This window comes from Hibiscus syriacus, unplaced genomic scaffold (assembly GCF_006381635.1).
Source record: "Hibiscus syriacus cultivar Baekdansim isolate YM2019G1 unplaced genomic scaffold, ASM638163v2 tig00009796_pilon, whole genome shotgun sequence".
NCBI classification, from domain to species: domain Eukaryota; kingdom Viridiplantae; phylum Streptophyta; class Magnoliopsida; order Malvales; family Malvaceae; genus Hibiscus; species Hibiscus syriacus.
Genome location: NW_024062201.1, coordinates 216,619 through 238,480, shown reverse-complemented (window position 1 = coordinate 238,480; position 21,862 = coordinate 216,619). Strand labels below are relative to the sequence as shown.

Sequence of the window (21,862 nt, the reverse complement as noted above, 5' to 3'; positions counted from 1 at the left end):
TCAAAAATAATTATTGAATCGATCGGTTAGTGATAAAAACGTGGTTCGAGGAGTTGCCACCAATATTTGATTAGAGTGTGATTGGGCACCCAAAAATAAATTTGTCATTTTAATAAAATATTAATTTTAATTAAAACGACAAACTTGCGGTCTGCGTTACCAAAATTTGAGTTCGGGAGTCAGTTACATGTGGGGAAGGATTAGCACCCCACAACGCCCTAATTCGGTACCTAGTCAATTAATTAATTGTCTTTGCAATAAAATTTACAAGTTCGAGTCTAATTTAATTTAAGATCCCCTAAGTAATGTTCTTTGAATTTTCGGATGAAACATGATAATATTTAATTATTTCCTATCGAGAAGAATCGATCTCTCATACCTTGAAGCAATTGATTCTTACTCCAATCGAAATAAAGAAATATTAGAATTTCATTATAAAGTTCAATATTAATTCAAAATAATAACACCCAAAATAATTTTAAGAGTGAAATCGATAATATCTAATTATTTCCGATCGAGAATAAATGACCTTTCGTGCATTAAAACAGTCATTTATTACTCCAATTGAAATAAAGAGATATTACTATTTCACCTTAAAATTACAAAGCAATTTGAATGAAAACGATAATATCTAATGATTTCCAATCGAGAATAAATGACCTCACGTACCTTAAAGCAGTCATTTATTACTCGGACCGAAACGAAAGGATATTACTATTCTCAATGTCGATTCGAATGTTATTGTTTTGAAAATCTACCGGAAAACACATACAAAAATAAAACAAATAAAAAGCACACATCAAGCAAACATAATTAATTATTTTACCGATATTTAATGAGAATAAGGATGTTCAATTATTTAAATATCTCTAGACGAGGCCTTAGATTCGTTCTAACAGGCGTTTCTCGATGAATTTAATTTAGCAAACTAACATGCAACAATTAAAACAAAACAAAACAAAACATACAAGTGACTAAAACAAACATTTTCAACATTAAGTACTAAAATGAAAATAAATAAAACATGAGACTAAATTAAAGTAAATTAAAATTCTATGGCCGAATTAAAAAACTAAAAAACACATTAGGGTTTGGAATACAAACATACAAAAATATGGGGGCTATTTCATAAATATTCCAAATTTTTCTACATTTTACATATTTGAATAAATAAAGGTAAAATTACAAACTAAGTCCCTAAATATTCAAAGAAAAATTAAACAGTCACTACAAGATTAAAATGCAAAACACGCGAAAACATGCAAGGGCTAAATAGCAAATATTCCTAAAAATAAACAACAAGCACATAAATGGGTAAATTACAGAGAAAATCCCTACATGTGACTAACATGAAAAAACACGCTAAAGTTAAAGGGACTAAACTGATATTATACAAAATATTGCAAAGCATGAATATAAATAGGAAAATAACAAAATTGGTCCCTTCTAGTGACCTCTTTGCAAAAACATGGAAAAGTTCAAGGGACCCTAAGGTGATTTCCCCCGAAACGTTTCCTATATATATACCAACCTTTTTCCTTTTTCTTCATTTTAATTTGTTTTAAAAAAATTTAGAAGTTTCTCTCTAAGAATCTGGCCGGCCGCCGTCAGCCGCGCTTCTGGTGGCCGTTGGATACCAAGATTCACCATAAGGCTCGCCTTGACCTCCCCGTCACCGATCCGGGCTTGGTTTCACGCGAAACGACCTCCAACGCCGTAAAAATGGGCGAGACCCTTCGGATTTCTTGGGCTCTGATCTTCTTTCTCCGCCGTTGGATCCAGCCCAAACCAAAGTAGATTGGTCCCCTCGTTGGTGCGGTCCTCCTCATCATTTAGATCCGCGAGTCGACTCCCCGAACGCTAACGACGTGCTCGGCCAAAGGTAACTCACCTCTATTTCTTCACTTTTTTATTTTTTTATATTCGAATGCTAAAAACTGTAATATAAAAACACAAAATTTATCTTCGAAACTTTCGAATTTTCTGCCTTTTTGTTGCTTTTTTTTATCTGGAAAAGAAAACCGAGCGCCCCCTTTACAATTTTTTTATTCGGGTTTTATAAGCCCAATATCTTACATGATTTCTCTGTTTTTTATACAAAATGATTACAAAATAAAATGGCAGTGTTTGCGTGTGGTTTTGCATTTGTGGTTGCTTGTAGAAATGTTCTGAGTTTTTTGACACTTGCAGGGTCTCAAATTGGCTGTAGCAGTGGTGGCTGGGGAGTGGACGAAACAGAGGTGGCTTGGGATTGGTTTCTGTGGTTGCGACAAGTCTTCAATGCTCGACGGTGGCTGCTGAAAGGGGGCTAGGGTTTGGAAACCCTAACTACTTTAGGCCTGCTTTTGGGTTGCATGTTTGTTGGGTTAGTCGAGTCTCTGTTTAGTCCTGGTGGGTTACATTGTAACCGGGCTCGATTGGACTTGTTGTAATTCGAGATCTAAATTGGATTTTGTTGTGAGGCCTGAAAATAAAATTAAAATTTAATTATTAATAATAATAATAATATAATAATATTGAATGAGACGAAAAACTAGTGTCGACAGTCTGTTCTATCGAAAACGTATGTGATCAAGCACTCATCGATGGTTATTGTTTAGCTATTATCAAGTTTAGTGTCTCAATTATGAACAAACTTTGGCCTTAGGTTTATGAATGCAGGAAACCAAATTAACCAAATGTTGCACTCAGAAGGAAAATTTGGATTCGACTTAAACATCGATAAATATTTGATGCAGTGACAATATGAACGATGTTCGTTTAGTAGTAATGCCTTATGTAGACCCCTTTTTATCCGGGTCTACACAAATATTATTTTTATATTATTATTATTATTATTATTATTATTATTATTATTATTATTATTATTATTATTATACAATTACATTATATCATTTTGCAGGCCAAATGTAGCCCAAAACAACATCAAGCCCAACACCAGTGACCCAATTACAACACCCAGAAGCTCAACCTAAAGCTACTCAGTAGCCCAACATCCGACCCAGATCCAGACTTGACCCAAGATCCGAACAGCTCTCTCAACTTGTCTTTAAACCTCGAATGCATCAATACGTCCCGTTCGTAGATGCGAACTCCCAATCCTTTGAGGGTTAATCTAACATAACAATAATCCTCGTATTTCTTCCGGATACCTCTAAGGGTAGTTTGGTTCACGGAATGTAAGATTACCGGTAGGAATAAAAGATTACCAGGAAATATGATTATTGGGAATGTTGTATTTTGTGTTTGGATGGTTTAGTAGGAATGTAAGATTACCGTGTTTGGTTAAAAGAATAAAAGATTATTGAAATGTATATTTTACTAAATTGCCCTTATTATATATTTCTTTTTTAACAAGTTGAATTCTATTATAATATTACTATAATTAATTTATATATTTTCTTTAAAAATTTAAATTCATAAAATTTATATAATTTTTTTACAAAATTAAAAAGATAAATAGGTTTAATGAAAGTGTAAAATTTTATTTTAACCCTTGAACTTCATATAAAATTCTAATTATGGATTTTTTTTGTAAATCTAAAATAGTTTAAGGATAAATTTGTAATTTAACCTTCGTAGAGTTTTTATTATTCAACGACAGAAGAAGAAAAATTTTGAAAAAAAATTAAGGACATTTTAGTCCAAAACGCCGATAATATAACAATACCTAAGGGAATGGGTAATTACATTCCTGATAATATATCCCAAAAATCTATTGTTGGTAATAAAAGATTATAAAGAATAAGATTACCGGTCAACCAAACGATGAGAATTTCATTCTCCGGGTAATTAAGAATGCCGTGAACCAAACGGCCCTCAAGGTTGTAGAATTCAGAATGACCTTATCCTTATTGAGCTTCAAATGAACCTTTTCGATCACGGAAGGCTTGAGATGGAAAGGGTTGGTAGGAGGAAGGTTTTCGAGTGCTTTCCGAATGCTCGAAATGAATTCGGGATCGAAATCTGTGATCACAGACCCTGATTCTTCATCATCATCTTCAAATTGAACCCACAAAGGCTTTGGAGACACTGAATTCTTTCTATGAACATCGTCTTCTTCAAGGCCTGCCATTAATTCCCAGGTGTTGATCATTTCGGGCTCTCCAAGGGCAGTTGTAATGGGAGTTTTGGGGAAAACTTTTGGGATTTTTTCTTCCATCAATTAGGACCAAGCTCCAGCTTCAAGAACAGATAACCCTTTTCTTTTTTCCTTGATTTATTACCCAATGTTGTTGATGTTAATGCCACGAGATGGTAGCTGTATCCTCTATGTTGTGCGGGATGATGAATTTGCATCTTGTAGCTCTTCGGAACCGGTGAATATGGTGCATGACAATGCCAGCATCGTTTTGGCCTCGAACTTGCACACCCTACTATCATCAACAACAAAAGAACCAAAGGAAAAATTCTGGGAATTTGATTGGATGAAGAGAAAATGTTTATGATGCAACTACGGGGAAGGAGGAAAAATTGAAACTTTCCTCTACATTTATAGGGAAAATGATGAAAGTGGAGATTACCCAGATGAGAATTTGGATTTATCAGGTGAAAACAAGAATTGGGTTGCAAAGATCTTGGGATTTGGATCAGAAAAAACAGTGTAAATATCGAATTTTCTCTCTCTCTTTTTCTGGGGGAAAAAGAAGAAGAATAACTGGGAATGCAGAGGAAAATCGAAGGAGATTGGTGAGTGGGAAACTGAAATCTTTGTAAGATAGGTCGTAGGGAAAGAGTCAAAAGAGCAATTCAAGGTTCTTGTCCAATCTTGAACTTTTTTTTTTCTTTCACGCCAATGCCCAACAACTTCGACTTCAATAGATTTAGCTTCAGCCCAGAGGCTAATTCAAAAATTCTCAAAAGACGCTTGATGTTCATGGCCATATCCAGATTTGCTTCAGAAAAAAAATAATTAAATCCTTCGCTAATCGAAGTTGGAAAATCCTCAAGTTAGAGGAACCAATCGAAACGCCATTAATCAGACCAACATCGGATGCTTTATTTGGCAGCCAACTTAAAGCTTCGCCCACTAAATTGAAAAGATGAGGAGACAGAGGACGACCTTGTCGAAGTCCTTTTTTGATGTTAAAGCTGCGAGATGGAGAACCATTAACGAGGACAGAGATTGACGCAGTCAAAATGCAAGTTTTGATCCAAGAACGCCATCTATTACCGAACCTCATCTTCTTCATGATGAAATCCAAGAAACCCCAGTCTACGGAGACAAAAGCTTTGCTGAAGTCGGCTTTAAAAATCAATGCTTCTCTTTTCCTACGCTTGAGGTCGTCAATGAGTTCATTCGCTATGAGGGAACAATCTGTAATCTGTTTCCCGGCCACAAAGGCAAATTGGTTATCCCCGATCACTTCATTAATATACCCAGAGTTTTGTTTCTTTTTTCATTTCTACCAAGAATTTACCAATCCCTTCACCACTGCAATTTGCACTAATTCTTTTTCCAAATCTGTGTAACCTTGATCATCGGCAAGATACGGGAACCATTTAAATATGCTGGCTTTTCGCTTCAACTTGGAGGATTTTAGAATAACCGGATTATGATCTGACAACCCACGTGAAATAGAAGATTGAAATAGATTTGGGATTTTTAACATGACCTCCGGTGAAATGAGGAAACGATCTAATCTGCTTGCTGTGGGAGAGGGGCCACTTCTAAACCAAGTGGAATTGCTCCTAGAGAGTGGTAGGTCTATCAGATGCCACTGCTGTATGAAATCTGAGAAGAATACCATTGAGGCTGGATTTGGGGCTACTCCAAAATTTTCAGATGCTGCTTTAATAGAGTTGAAGTCACCCCCGAGAATCATGGGTCGGTTGACACTACTCAAGAAAACACTTAGCAGATTAAAGAACTCTTTCATAACATTGTAACCATTAGGGTGATTTGACCAAACTGATCGAATATTTACCTTTTTAGCACCATTTGATATATATTTCCCGAAGTGGCACCCTTTCGACTGAGCTGGCGAAAGGCGCGTCTCCGGAGACGCGCTTTACCCGTGTTTTCGCTGAGTTAGATGCCACGTGTGGAAGGCGCATCCCCGGGGACCCGCCTTCACGGGATTCTGATGACTCGACTGCCACGTGTTCCATTAAATGCCATAAATGCCCCCATCCATTTTCCCTAACTACCCCTCCTCCTCCCCTACAGAAAAAAGTGGCTGCATCAAATGGGATGTTAGTTACAAATTTTTCTCGCACCCGTGAATTGTTTTGTGTAACCGAAATGCCACGTCCGCTGTAAGGGATTAGAGCTAACTCTTTCAGAATTAATCTGTAAGAGAGGTGGTGCGATTGTGGTTTCTTTCAAGCATTCAAATATCCATGCTCTCATGTCATTGCAGCTTGCTCACATTCGCATTTAGACTACAAAAATTATGTTGATCCCGTATACCAACTTTCACAAGTATTCAAGGTATATGAATTTGAGTTTCCGCCCATAGAAAACGAAAGAGACCCAAATGAGATTCAAACTTGGCTTACAATTGTACCAGATCCATTGCTATTGAGGGACTCAGGTCGTCCAAAATCTACTAGAATACATTGTGATATAGATATTCGGGAGAAGTCAACAGAACAAAAACGATGTGGGCATTGTAGAAACATCGGGCACAATAGAAAAAAATGTCCAGCTCTGTTATCATTATATAACTGTTAACTCTTATGTAATTAATATTGTATTTAAATGAATGTTTTTGTTTCTAATAATTTAATGTTATTGCATTTATATAATTTGTCAATGTATGTACACCTAAATAATTTTTTTAACTTTTAAATACATAAATATTTTCAATATATTTATTTAATATAATAATTAATATTATTAGATATAATTTTTTTTAAAATATAATAATAATTCCACTTTCTAAGTAGAGAAAAATATTAAATTAAACAAATTAAAAGTTATTAAAAAATTTATGTATACGATGACACATTTCATGTTCTGATTGGAGGATTAAATTTATTAAATTAAATTTTCAATAAGACTAATTTCATAAAATATGTAAGTCTTGAAGATTAAATATGTAATTATACTAATTTATTAACTTATGCATCAATATTTTCGTTAAATATTGATAAGAGATGACTAGATTGATAACATTTAAATAATTAACTGATAAAATTAATAGATCGATAATCAAAATCAAAAATAATAATATAACCATATGTATAATATTATAATTTCATACATTTTTCCTATAACTACAATAAAATCAAAACTGGTTTTCATATATTGTTCTATCATATTAATGTAGATAATTCACTCCACCTTTAACACACATTAACAAAATACATTTTATAATTCTTACATTATAATCGAAACACTTTACATAATATATTACTAATTTATAATAATAATAAAAATAAAATATTTATTATTAAACAAAATACCAGCGTGGCAGTGAAGGAGCGTCCCCGGGGATGCGCCTTCCACACGTGGCATCCAACTCAGCGAAAACACGGGTAAAGCGCGTCCCCAGGGACGCACCTTTCGCCAGCTCAACCGAAAGGGTGCCACTTCGAGAAATATATATCAACTGGTGTGAAAAAGGTAAATATTCAGTTAAATAATCTCAGTTTGGTCAAATCGCCAACCATTAGGGGCATACACATTGATCACCACAGTACTTAAGTTCCAGAGAGGTAGAAGGCCCTCCACCGCCAAGAATCTGGGATTATGAGTCATTCGCTCCAATTTGAAAAAGCTTGAGTCCCATAACAAGATTAGACCTCCAGACGCCTCTGTGGAAGGCTCATAAGCGAGCTCATCAAAAGCCTTGCCTTTAAGACGCTTTATGAGACTTGGTTTTACTGAAGTAAGTTTCGATTCCTGTAATAGGACCATTCTCGCTTTACAAGTGTATAAGACCTTCATAAACTCCTTTGACATTAATAGTCCATGCCAAGGGCTGACTTTGACATTAAAGCCTTCGGATATGAACACTTCCTGAACTAAATCCGGATTATACATGCCTTTGATCCTTCCAACAAGGCAGAGATTCCTCCAATCCATGTCAGAATTTAAAATGCAAATCGGGTCTGCTCTTATAAGGATCATTCCATTCCTTCAACGAGCTTGACATGCACCGTCTTATCTTCTCTAGTAGAACAGCAGGCGCTGCACACCCTGGAGTGCTGCAGCCAAGAAGAGCTTCTTTGAAAGACCTAGAGTCCCTCAAAGCCTTGCGATTTACCCAGACCTGCTTTGTTTTTACTGCACTCTACGTAGGTTTGGTCTGAAAGCTTTTTTCCTTAAACACCCTGATGAAATGACCGTCCATCAGTCTCCCATCTCCCATTTCTATTGCACGATTAGCTGCAGTCAATTTCTTATATCTCACAAGGGCAAAGGTTGTCTTTTTTCCATACCTTTTATTGTATGCTATGAAAACATCTATTACTTCGCCATAGACGGAGAAAGCTTCCTTCAGTGTTGAATGATGGATCCTCTTACTGATATTGTCCATGAAAACATGATAGTCCTGGGACTTCCGATCAACCGGCCATGTTTGCCGAGACTGAGACCACCCTTGCACTGGAGCCTTTGTTTGTGCCACGACCCTTCGCCTCCCCATGTTTTTCTTCTCCATAATTAACTGATATTGTCCACGAAAACAGGATAGTCCTGGGACTTCCAATCAACCGACCATGTTGAATTCTTTTACTATTGAAAAGAAGAATGAAATTACCTTTAAAATGAAGGGTTTAAAATGAGGAGTGTAATTCTGATGGGATCCGATATATTAGTGTTAGTATGATCACACCTAATATCAAAACATATATGATAATATTATGTTACACGAAGAGTTATCAGAAGATATTTTGAAATGTACATACTTATACATGTGAAAAATGATCAAACATATCTACTTTATGAAGATCAATGGAAGGTCGATACTCGTGTGAAGCATGATGTTGATGTTCATGTTGATCATGTTGAGATATTTCATCAAAGTCTTATCAGAAAGAATCATGATTGTTATGAGTTACATTAATTTAATCACTTTGGTTTGACATTAATCCAATAATTAATATTATTATTTAACCAAAATTCCCAGCATTTTACAAGTAAAATTAGACAAACGTTTCCACCATAGATGAATGTTTGGGGGACATGACACCTAATATAAATGCACATTTTTAATTATTTTCTCTCCTTGGATTCTCCACTTTTCTTGTTGCCCAAGTTTCCTCATCACACGTGGCCAGTGAAACAACAAATTTGTCCAACTTTTTTCTCTTTATTTTTCAAACAATAAGTAGGAGCGTTGAATCTGATAATTGGATTAACTGATCGAATCGAATTATCCATAATTCATTAAACAATTTTTTTCCCTTTAACTTATAAGTGAATCAAATTTTTTCAAAAGAAATTTAATCGAATTGAATTAAATTCGATTAATTGGTCGGTTAATATAATTAACCGAAATTTATAAATAATATATAAATAATATATATTATATATATAATATTTTTTGGCTTATTCGGTTAATTTGGTCAACTAATTCAGTTAAAACTGAAATTTAAACACCCCTAAAACTAATATATATACACACACTAAATATATAATAATTTCGGTTAATTCAGTTAATTAATCGATTTCGAACCGAATTAATCGATAATCAAAGTTTAAAAAATATTAAACGTTAACCGATCAAACTCAAAATTAACCGACCAAAATTTAAATTCTGTTGGTTAATTCAACTTTAATTGAATTATGAACACCCCTAATAAAAAGAAGTATCTAAGCACTTATTCACATGGATGAGTTTAGGGGTGAGTATGGGTCGGGTTAGGTTTTCGATCAACCCAAACTGAAAATATATACACTCCACCTGAAATTTGATTCGATCCGAGTTTAGGGGTGACTTCATCCGACTTTTTAAGATAAAATCTGAACCCAACCTAAAAGTCGCAGTCATTCAGTCTCTCTGAAACCCCATCCATCACCGCCCCCTTGCCTCCCATGTCTTCTTCTTCGTTTGATTCACTCATTTGAGAGCGTACTCCTTATAATCCCTTCCTTTAGCCTTCTCATGATTAATCATTGATCAATCTTCATCCTCTCTAATGGCTTTCCCCCCTCATGCTTTCATGTTCCAACCCCATGAAGATCACCACAATGACCATCTCCCTTCCCCTACTTCCCTCAATTACCTCCCCTCTTGCCCTCCTCACCTCTTCAATGGTACATATATATATATGTATATATGTATATATCTTTCTCCCTTTCTTTATCATTTTTGTGTGTTTATGTTGTTTCTTGTTTGGAATTTGGATCTATAGGCGGCGGCGGCGGCGGTGGTGGTGCGGCGTTTGTGATGAAAAGATCGATGTCGTTCTCGGGTGTGGACAAGTCGGAGGAAGTGCACGGAGACGATGAGCTGTCCGATGATGGATCACATCTAGGGGAGAAGAAGAAGAGACTCAATATAGAACAGGTCAAGGCACTGGAAAAAAGTTTCGAGTTGGGCAACAAGCTCGAACCCGAGAGGAAAGTTCAGCTGGCCAAGGCCTTGGGGCTGCAACCTAGACAGATTGCTATTTGGTTCCAAAACAGACGGGCTAGGTGGAAAACCAAGCAATTGGAGAAAGATTACGATGCCCTGAAGAAACAGTTTGATGCTCTCAAGGCCGATAACGATGCCTTTCAAGCTCAGAACAACAAACTTAATGCCGAGGTAAATGTCACTAATGCTACGTCAACTCTTAGAAATATATATAAGTTATATTATATCACTGATGCTGCACCAACTCTTAGAAATTAATTTGCTACCCTTGTGTAGTTGTTGGCTTTGAAGACCAGAGATTCGAATGAAATCATCAGCATCAAGAAGGAAAACGAGGGTTCGTGGAGCGATAACAGTTGCGACGTCAACTTAGATATCTGCAGAGCAACAACGCCATTGACGAGCGGTAAACAAGTTTTCCCGAGGCCAACGAGCATGACTCAACTTCTCCATGGCTCATCAAGACCAGACCACCTCCAATGCCTAAAACCCGACCAAGTGGTTCAAGAAGTGAGCTTCTGCAACATGTTCAATGAAGTCGATGAACAGCAAGGGTTTTGGTCATGGTCCGACCAGCAAAATTTCAATTGAAAAAAAAATTCAAAAACGCCAAATTCCCCCCCCCCCCAATTTGCTAATCATCCATTTTTGGTGTATATAATTGGACATATTTGCTTCCACATATCAGTAAAATCAATAGGGAGAGTTGGTTGGCTCTGAAGTTTGAATAATAAATTTTCTTTTCTTTCTTCCCATACTTCAACGAATTTTGATAATTTGGTATATTTTCTTGGTTGGATCATATACTAAATGGAAGTATAAAATAATTTAGCCTACATGTGCTACTGAGTGGCTTTCCAGCTCTGTCATGCTAGCCTACATGTGCTCGATTCGAATATGCATACGATTAACACACCGAAGATCAAGTGGGGTAAAGAAGTTAGAGGAAGATTCTGTGCAACCATTCCAAGGGGAAAGAAGCCAAGGAGATGGGAAGAAAGATATATACATACATACATATATATATATATATATATATATAGGCTATTCTTGTGACTCTGCTGTCATCCAGTACTTATTCTTTCCATATCATTGTCATTACGTCATATAAAAGAAACCCTTTCATCATCTGTGTTTTATTTTGCAGTTTTTGAATGTAATTCAAATGGGACTATGGAGTGTACATGCATGTTCCTAATGTGGAAATGTAGGGTTTTCTTCACCAAATTTAGGTAATGGGTTTTGATTCTTTCATGCATTTCCTTTTTGAAAAAAAGATCGAATTTACGATCGATTCGGTTGGTTCATACAATCATTTGTAAGTCCGAATTCGAACATAATGTCGATGGCATTGACCTTATGGGGACATTTAGAGTTTATGTTCTGTTTAAAGGGTTCTTGAGGGCAAAGCACATGCTTTTATGTGATGTGTCAACTCTCATAACATTAAAGAAACAAATAACTTGAGCTTTAATATGCTGTTTTTGTTGCTGTTGATCAGAGGGGAAGTCTCACGTGCGGCAGCCTTAATATACAGTTAAGGAAAGACAATCGTTTTGTTTGCAGGTATGTTTGGTTTTTAACAGCACCAAACGGGAGAAGATTCATGTAACAGAAAGACAAGAAAAATTAAAGAAGCTGTCCCTTGTTTCCTCTATACCATCTTCTTTTTCCATGTGTTACAAAAAGGTCCCCAAAGTGTACAATTGTGCAGTGAGGCTTATCTTTATCTTTGTTGGATGGGACTGTAAAATCCCATGCAAAATCTGGGGCTAAACAATAATAATCTGATAATTTAAGCAAAATACTGATGCTTTGCTTGGTTTTATGGGTATCTGTCAGATATGGAAGCTGAAATCAAATGGACAACTTGGCATTGTTTAGGATAAAAGATTCCTTAATTTAACTAGAAGCACTCATCCTCAAAAGATGTTATAATATCGGAATAATTAACGGTAAACAGATACAATCGAACAGAAAAATAAAGGATATTAAGATTTACATGAAAAATTCAAAAGAGAAAAAATCACGAACAAAGAAGAAATTTCACGATGTCAAAAAGTACAAGATTTATTACAACTCAAAACCCTAATTCCTGCTGGCCTCACACCTTTACTACTATTTTAATTATAACTTCATGGTATGATCTATGAAAAAATATTCAGTTCAAGAAATTCATCTGCTAGCATAGTAGCAACCAGAGATTTAACTCGAAAATGATTCAAATTCGAAATGACTCGATTTTAAATTATCGAAGTTTAACCCGATTCGAAATCTGAATCAACCCAACCTATATTGATCAAATTAATGGCGAAACTTGCACAGTTTTGCCATAAAAGACAAAAGTTTATGATATCTCTAACTAGGGATGGGCATGGGTCAGTCGGGTTCGATTTTCGGTCCATCTAACTCAATCCGAAATTATAAATCCTCCATCCGACTTGAACCCAGTTCGTAAAATATACACATTTCATCCGACCCGAATCTGACCCAATTTTTTGAGATAAAATCCGAATCTGATCTTGCTCGGCCCGAAATAATATATTTATTAAAAAATATTATTTTTATTCAATAAAAATAGAGATTTAATTGAAAGAAAATAATATGCAAATGAGTATTATTACAATTATCTCTAAATATATAAGATAAAATTATAATTTTTTGGGGTCGGATTGGGTCATATATTTTCACCCTAAACACGAATCCGACCCGACTCGAACGTAACTTTAAAAGCCTCGACCCGACCCAAGTTTAATTTCTAAAAAGAAAATTGATTTGATCGGATCGGATCGTATCGGATCGGATTAGATTAGGTTAGAACCGGTCAAATTAGAGTCACTGGCCCATCCTATCTCTAACAGATTAAACTTAGAGAAAATAACCTTAGTGACCAAAAATCCCATATAATATACGATTTTAACCAACTTTTTCCGGATTTGCCAAAATGACCAACAAAATCGCAATGCGATCGCTAATTCGCAACGCGATCTCCATTATCGCAAATCAGTTTCCAGATTCGCAACGCGATTATGACTATCGCAATGCGATTTTCCAATTTCGCGTTGCGGTTTTCCCAATTCGTAATGCAAATAAGTAAATCGCAATGCGAATTTGGAAAATCGCAATGCGATACTGACTATCGCAACGCGATAATACAAAATCGCAACGCGATACTGACTTTCGCAACGAGATAATACAGAATCGCAATGCGATTTTCAAAGTTCGCAACAGGTTTTAGTTTCACAACACAAATTTTTTGAGTATATATCTACGCAGCAGCAACAACTCATAACCTAAATCCCTAAATCGCAACTCATTCCATCTCCATCTATCACTCTCTCCGGCGACATCTGTTCCTACATCCTTCCCCATCCGGCAACAGGTTTTAGTTTCGCAGCTCATTTGTTTAGTAAATTAATTTAAAACCATGAAATCATCTAATATTGATCATGTTTGGATAGATTTGTGTTTTGGAGGGTCATGGGAGGATGTTCATGGTGTTTTACAATATACGCCTTTACCCATGAATCTTCAACTAAAACTATCATTAAAAAAGTTAACTTATGAAACTCTAATGTTACGTGTTTCAAAGAAATTGAATTTAGAGCCCCTAAGTGGATTTAGGCTATCTTATCAGAGAAATGGTAAAGTTTATTTGTTAACCGACAATGAAGATGTTGAACGATTCATTGCTTACATTAGTGTTTCAAGTGATGATGTTACATTGTATGTTGTTAAACCTAGAAGTAGTATTGTTGGGCCAGTAGCAGGTAGTAATCAACTAAGTTTTTCTCAAAACCCACAACCTTTCTCTAATCCAAATCCCAATCAACTTTCAGCACCAAATTCCGGTTTTCGTATTGACCAGTTAGACGATGATGAGCCAACAGAAAAAATTGTGAGTACTAGTCAGTATTCGAAATTTGATCTTGGTCAATACCCGGACTTTGATATTGGTCAATACTCGGATTTTGATGATGTTTCAGAAGAAGAAACAAACCTTGCGTGTAATGATTTTGATATTGGTCAATACCCGAATTTTGATGATGAAACAGCCGTTGCCGAGGAAGATGTTATTGATGATAATGAGGAGGAAGTTACGACTGTGAATGAACATGTTGAACATCCATTCTATAATTCATATAATCCTGAAGAAGAAAAAGAGAAGAAAAAGTCCCCGAAGAAAAGAAATGCCACGGGAGTAACTGGAATATGCCAGAATTACTTCAGATATCGGAAGAGTTGGTAAAGAAAGCAGTTGATTGTTACACAAAAGTTATTCGTATCAAGAAAGATGATTGTTTTGATACAAAGGAAGACTTGAAGATAGCTTTGTATACGAAATGTGTGGAAGATGGCTATCAACTAAAAGTTAACAAATCAAGCAAAGATCGTTTCGAAACAAGGTGTATGATTGACAAAAACTGTACGTGGCGTATGACTGCAAAGAGGATAAAAGATTGCGAAATGTTTCAAGTTAGAACTTTTATTGATAAACATACATGTTCAAGAACCCAAGTTTTTCCTCACCATAGACAGGCAACAAAAGGTGTTGGGTGGTTTTCTGGCTGAGTTAATGTTTTTGAATGGCAGGGTATATCGGGACATGAAATTATGACTGACATGAATGCTCGGTTCAAGATTAGTATATCATATTCTCAAGCTTGGAGAGCCAAATGTTATGCCTTGGAATTGTTGAGGGGTCGCCAGAAGCATCGTTTGCCCAACTGTCGGCTTATTGTCACAATTTAAAGCTAAAAAATCCTGGGTCGGTAACTCATATCAAAACAGATAGAGATGGACACTTTGAGTTGTTGTTTATCGCCATTGGTGCTGCGGTTAGTAAATCAATATAATTTTGTTAACTCATTTTTATTAGTTACATGCATTTCACATTTAAATGATTATATTTCTTGTTTATATTATTTTCTAGATTCGTTCGTTTATTACTTGCATGCGCCCAGTTATTATAGTTGACGGAGCACATTTGAAAGGTCGATACCTTGAAGTAAACTTATTAGCAGTAGCCATGGATGCTAACAATGGGATATTGCCAATAGCTTACGGGGTTGGTAAATCTGAAACCTCTGATTCATGGACATGGTTTATGGGGCATCTTAGGGATTACATAGGTCCTATTAGCAATCTGACAATCATATCCGATAGGGCAAACTCAATTGACAACGCTGTTAGAAGGTGTTTCCCATATGCTTTTCATGGACTTTGTGGTGTTCATTTGTATCTGATGGTATAAAAAAACACAAATGGACATACTGGAAGGCTGTAAAAGCTTATCGGGAAGTGGATTTCAATAAGTATATAAACTGTTTAAGACGTGTTTTGCCTCAGTGTGCTCAAACACTAGAAGATGTCGGGTTTGAAAGATGGTCAAGAGTACATCAACTTGGAGCAAGATATGGTTTCATGACGTCTAATAGTGCAGAATCAATCAACGCTCTAAGTCGTCATTCTTGGAAATTACCCATTACTATGTTAATGGAGTTTTTTCGAGCCTCTATTCAACAGTGGTACTACAAGAAAAGAAACCATGCAGGTATTATTTCTTTGAATTCGTAACTTTCATATTTTACTAAGTATTATTTATTTAAATTTACAGGAATATTGGAACATCGTGTTACACCATGGACTGAAAAAAAGATAACGAAACGTGTTGTGAAGTCAACGTCATGGAGAGTTGAACCATGTTCAACACTTTGTTTGAAGTACTGGATAACTTAAATGGGCTTCTCGATCTAAATGCAAGGACGTGTAGTTGTATGAAATGGAAAACATCTGGTTATCCGTGTGGCCATGTTATAAAAGTTGCTCTTCATCTAAACCAAGATGATTCAAGCACATACGCTATAGATTGCTACACTACAGAGTATATCGACAGACTTATGTCGAATTGTCTACCCTATTCCACATCCTTTGAGTGGGACATACCAGATGACTCAAACAGTTTTGCCACCAGCCAGGACAGAAGGCTACCTGGCCGACCAAAAGTCACGATCGTATACCGTCTACGGGTGAAGAGAAGAAGAGATCGACATGTAGTCGGTGCAAGGAAAGTGGTCATACAAGGTTGACATGTGGATCACCAGTGCTATCACAATCATCTTTTCCTCTACCAAAATATGGATCCTCATCAAAATCCAAAGCTCATATGGTGTCAAGCAAAAGGCAATCAAAATCGCAATCATCTTCAAAATCCCAATCACAACCGGCTTCACCTTTTGGGATGTTAACTTAGGTGATTTTTAAATGCAACGTTTTTATTATGTGTATTTATGTGCACTTTTACATTTCAGTTAGGCATGTATTAGTAACTTGAGTTTGAACATTGCTATGATCTGTTCAGTTGTTATCACTTATTAGACATTCATTTGACTATCGTAACGGGGAAATCGCAACACGAAAATGGCTATCGCAACGCGGAAATGGCTATCGCAACGAGAGAATCGCAATGCGAAATGAAAATCGCAATGCGAAAATGAAAATCGCAATGCGAATTTAGTTTTCGCATTGCGATTTTCATTTCGCATTGCGATTTTTTCGTTGCGATTTTCATTTCGCATTGCGATTCTCTCGTTGCGATAGTCAGTTTCGTGTTGCGATAGTCTGTTTTGCCTTCAACATAATGCAGATTGAAAATCACAAATCAAACTATTACATTTCAATCAATTAAACAAGCACAAATAAGAATTATGTACACATCAATTAAACAAATCAAACATTACAAATCATCTTTTACAATCAATTAAACAATCAAAAAAATAATAATTCTTATTTCCTCATCAATTATTGAATCAATGAATCAACTTTTTCACCCGTACATCCATTTCACGCAGCTCACTTAGGGATTAACCTGCAGAAACCAAACATTTGCTCAAACAAGACTTCCTACACATCTAAAACCTACAAACAGCAAATTATTGAATTCTAGGTACTTAACCAAACAATTTCAAACCAAAAGGAGTATATATGTTAACAAAACTTGCATTTGACTTACCAATTATTTATGGATACTTTCATAACGCGGATGCAGGTAGGCAGCGTCTCGAATATATCGCTCTAGCCATATAATGCCGAAACCACAAGCCTACTGCAGCTCTATCTCTATCGGTGGGAGGTAGAAACTCTATGCTTCCCGTCGTAAAACGCGCCAAGCACATGCATACGAGAGGACCACAATCCCCTTTGGCTCCCGGCGATTGTTGTGGCGCGGTCTCGTCTCTGACAACTGTAACATTGAACTTCTTTGGCTTCTTGTGTCCAGAATGAGTCCAATAATTAATTTCATCCAAGAATTTAGCCAAATGAGAGCTTCATCCCTTGATATATCTCAAATCAGACAGTGATATGTAATTATCATGTTGTCATATACTATTATCTTCAGGGATGGGAGCTGAAGTTGGACGAGAAACCAATGACGACGTTCCAAAACAGGGATAAACACCTGCAATCATAAGTAATAATTCATTTATTTGCGCACTTATTTATGAACACCTTTAAAAAATTTAAAAAATAAATACTAACCTTATCGACCTCCCACCATGCAGGATAAAGTTTAGCTTGTCCATTGCCCAATGAAAATGATTCATCTCGTTGATTCTTCAACTGAACTGCGTGAAAAGTCGCCGGCATTATTGTATATCACGATTTTTTTTCTTAAGTTTCCTTATTATTAGAAGACGTGACACCTACGCATCGATATGTTGTTTTACAAAAAAAGACATATATTAGTGAATTACATTAATTTTTAAAAAATTAATCAAAATCATATATAAGACAAATATAAGACTTACCTCCCCATCGAAATAGCCATTGTCTTCAACCCCTAATAACACACCCCACCAAGACTGATTAAGCAACAAATACATCTCATCGTTGAGTTTGCTTATGTCAGTGTAACACCCTTGTCTCCGCTCATGTAAATAAAAATCAACTGCAATCTTAGCCCAAAGGGTATTATCCAGAATTGTTTCCGGTAGTTGTCTCCTCTCCACTTCAGATACCGGAAGGGTACTAGCCAGTAACTCATACGAGAACCAACTCTCATCCATCATGTCCGGCAACGGTGGGGGTTTCTCAATAATTCGATATATTACCCCATGTGAATCGGGCTCTAGAATGGTGGGAGGGACCTCTTCAATGATGACAGTGACCTCTTGAACGGTGGGGGGGACTCTTGAGGGATGATAGGGGCCTCTTGAACGATTGGAGGGGACTCTTGAGGGATGACAGGTGAGTCGGGCTTCTTCTTGCGGAGTCTTCGCACTATTGGGGTGAACGGAGACGTAATAGCACGTGCACGCCGTCTAATGCGTGAACTTCGTCGTGCAAGAAAAACCCAACGTAAAGCATCCACCTTATCGGGCCGCTAAAAAAATTAATACATAAATCAGTAAATAAACAGACATGATATTAAACAAAGACAAATATGTTTCAAACTTGCATTGTATTCACCCAAGTCATTATTCTATCATAGTTCACAAAATGCATCAGATAACATTCCAGAAATAAGCACTTATATAAACATTTAAAAGAACAACATATATAAACATTCCAGAAGAAGAATAGTTTACTTTCGCAACACGAAACTTAAAATCGCAACGCGAAAATGACTATCGCAACGCGGAAATGGCTATCGCAATGTGAAACAAAATCGCAACGACAAAATCGCAATGCGAAATGAAAATCGCAACGACAAAATCGCAACGCGAAAATGAAAATCGCAGATTTTCGCGTTGCGATTTTGTCGTTGCGATTTTCATTTCGCATTGCGATTTTGTCATTGCGATTTTCATTTCGCATTGCGATAGCCATTTCCGCGTTGCGATAGTCATTTTCGCGTTGCGATTTTAAGTTTCGTGTTGCGAAAGTAAATTATTCTTCTTCTGCAAATTGAAACTTGAATGGATTGCATTACTTCAACCAAAAACAAATACTAACTTCACAGGGTTAAAGAATAAACAGTTTAGCAGTATTGGCAGCAACCGAATGAATTTACTAAGCAATCTAAGTGAAATGGTTAATCTAAGTAAAATTACGAGTAAATTTATCATCAAGTTAAATATGAAAAATCTTAAACTTTCCTCGTTGCGTAGAGTATGAACCTCATTCTACAACGATACTACCATCTCACGTAGAGCGGCTACCTCACCACGTAAAGTAGACACCTCAACACGCCATGCACCATATTCTTTGCGTAAAGTACCGACCTCCTCACGCAAGCATTGACTCATCACGTAACCCCTAACTCATCCCGTGGAGGTGGAGGTGGAGAACAGGGAGATAAACGTTGTGGCATCTTTGCCGGTCGCCTATCTTGAGGTGATGGTGGAGAAGAGGCTCGATGATGTGACAGAATAGGTGATGGATGTCATTGTAGAGGTGTATATTCGGGTCGATCAAGTGATGGCTCTGGGTGAGGTGATAGCTCTGGGTGAGGTGATGGCTCCCGAAGTGGAGGCTGCTCATCATCCGTGCCATCAAAAAAACGCTTACTAGCTTGCCACCAATCAGTGGCAAGCTCAGCTTCTGTGGGTGTCAGCCTATGTAATGGAGTGTTGGCCTCCTAACAATATAAAAGCTCAAACAAAGTTAAACGTGTACTAGTAATAACTTGTTTATAAACATATGGTAGTATTTATGTTAACTTATATTATTTATTGTCGTTTAGTAAATCTTCCCATTGCAAGGTCCGTTTCCTCTTCCAGGAAATAGCCCTGGGAATATCATTTGAAGTTTTAATTGCATATGTCTGCATTGCGGGAAAGGCCTCAAATATCCAAATCTACAAACAATATAATAACAAACATTAGTAATTGTTAAATAATTAATTATAATTTTGGAAACATTATATAAAAATTCTTACCTTAAAGGCCCAAATAAAGCCTGTCAAAATGTATTTGGAACTATCGCTATGCAAACTTTTTCGATCATCCAAGGCAGACGATAACTTATTCCATGTAGCTTTCCATAAATACGAACCCCACGGAAATAGGTTCCATGCATTTAGGTCCTCTACCAATTTAATTAGATCATTCGGAATAGGTGTCTGGCCTCCCGCTTAAAAAGCCGGCATGCAAAAGTATTAGAAGGCATACTCGGACAAACATCGACGTCATCTATCCGAGTAAAACCATCTTTCTTATTCAATAATCTCGTCAAGTCTTCCGTGTAGATTCTGCCTCTCCAGCTCCAGGAAAAACCCGGGATAACCATGATGGGCAGGTAATTAGTGTACCGACCTACATCATCGTGTCCGAAGCGTAGACCGGTGATTAAGCAAAACTCCTCCCGCCCAAAACACGTATACGCCGGTGGAAAATCAAACCATATCTCTTCATCACGACGTTGTATAGTCTCTGGTAGATCGCTAGTCATGGTTTGAAGAAACAGGTGTGTCAACATCGCATCTCCACCGGGATGTTGTACTTTCAGCCATGGCCCGAAGCAAGTATCCTCAAACATTTTTGTTTGTGCAGGTGAAAGCTTCGACGCAATTGTTTTGGCCAGACTTACTTTATTTCTTAAGGTCAATTGAGCCGAATAAAAGTTCTACAAAACAATAAACATACTAAGTTAGATACCAAAAAACACTGTGAAGATATACCAAAAACAATAATAAACATAAAGAGTAGTAGTTTATTCTTCAAACTTAAATTTGCAACACTGTGAATTTGTATTTGTCTTTGTTTTTTGGTTGAAGTAATGCAATTCATTCAAGTTCAATTTGCAGAAGAAGAATAGTTTCTGAAACTTAAAATCGCAACACGAAAATGAAAATCGCAACACGAAAATGACTATCGCAACGCGAATTTGACTATCGCAACGAGAGAATCGTAACGCGAAACTAAAATCGCGTTGCGATTTTCTCGTTGCGATTTTCATTTCACGTTGCGATTCTCGGTTTCAAATAGTCATTGCCTAAAATTGAAACTTGAATGAATTGCATTACTTCAACCAAAAGACAAAACAAAGACAAATAGTAACTTCACAGGGTTAAAGACTAAACAGTTTAGCAGTATTGGCAGCAATCGAATGAATTTAATAAGTAATCTAAGTGAAATGGTTAATCTATTATTGAAATTACCAGTAAACTTATCATCAATTTCAATATGAAAAACCTAATATAATGCAAAAATTTTAAAATGAAAATAATTAAAAAACCTAACTCTCGGTGGTTGATTTGGTTGATTTTCCATTTCTGATTGTGAGGGTGGCTCTGAGAGATGGAGATAGACGGATTTCGCCGGAGATGGGGACGGATTTCGTCGGAGATGGGGACGGATGTCGTCGTAGAGAGTGAGAGATGGAGATGGGAC

General features: G+C 36.5%; 2 protein-coding genes across 2 annotated transcripts; one reads left to right on the top strand and one right to left on the bottom strand.

The window, feature by feature from the left end:
* Positions 1-8,240: 8,240 nt before the first annotated feature.
* Positions 8,241-8,609, bottom strand: LOC120203296 (serine/arginine-rich splicing factor SC35-like). Its single transcript, XM_039203610.1, has one exon. The coding sequence runs from the start codon at positions 8,607-8,609 to the stop codon at positions 8,241-8,243; it is 369 nt and encodes a 122-aa protein (XP_039059541.1).
* Positions 8,610-9,959: 1,350 nt separating this feature from the next.
* Positions 9,960-11,152, top strand: LOC120203281 (homeobox-leucine zipper protein HAT7-like). Its single transcript, XM_039203602.1, has 3 exons — positions 9,960-10,207; positions 10,306-10,700; positions 10,806-11,152. The coding sequence occupies exons 1-3, from the start codon at positions 10,090-10,092 to the stop codon at positions 11,118-11,120; spliced, it is 828 nt and encodes a 275-aa protein (XP_039059533.1). The 5' UTR covers positions 9,960-10,089; the 3' UTR covers positions 11,121-11,152.
* The last annotated feature ends 10,710 nt before the right edge of the window (positions 11,153-21,862 follow it).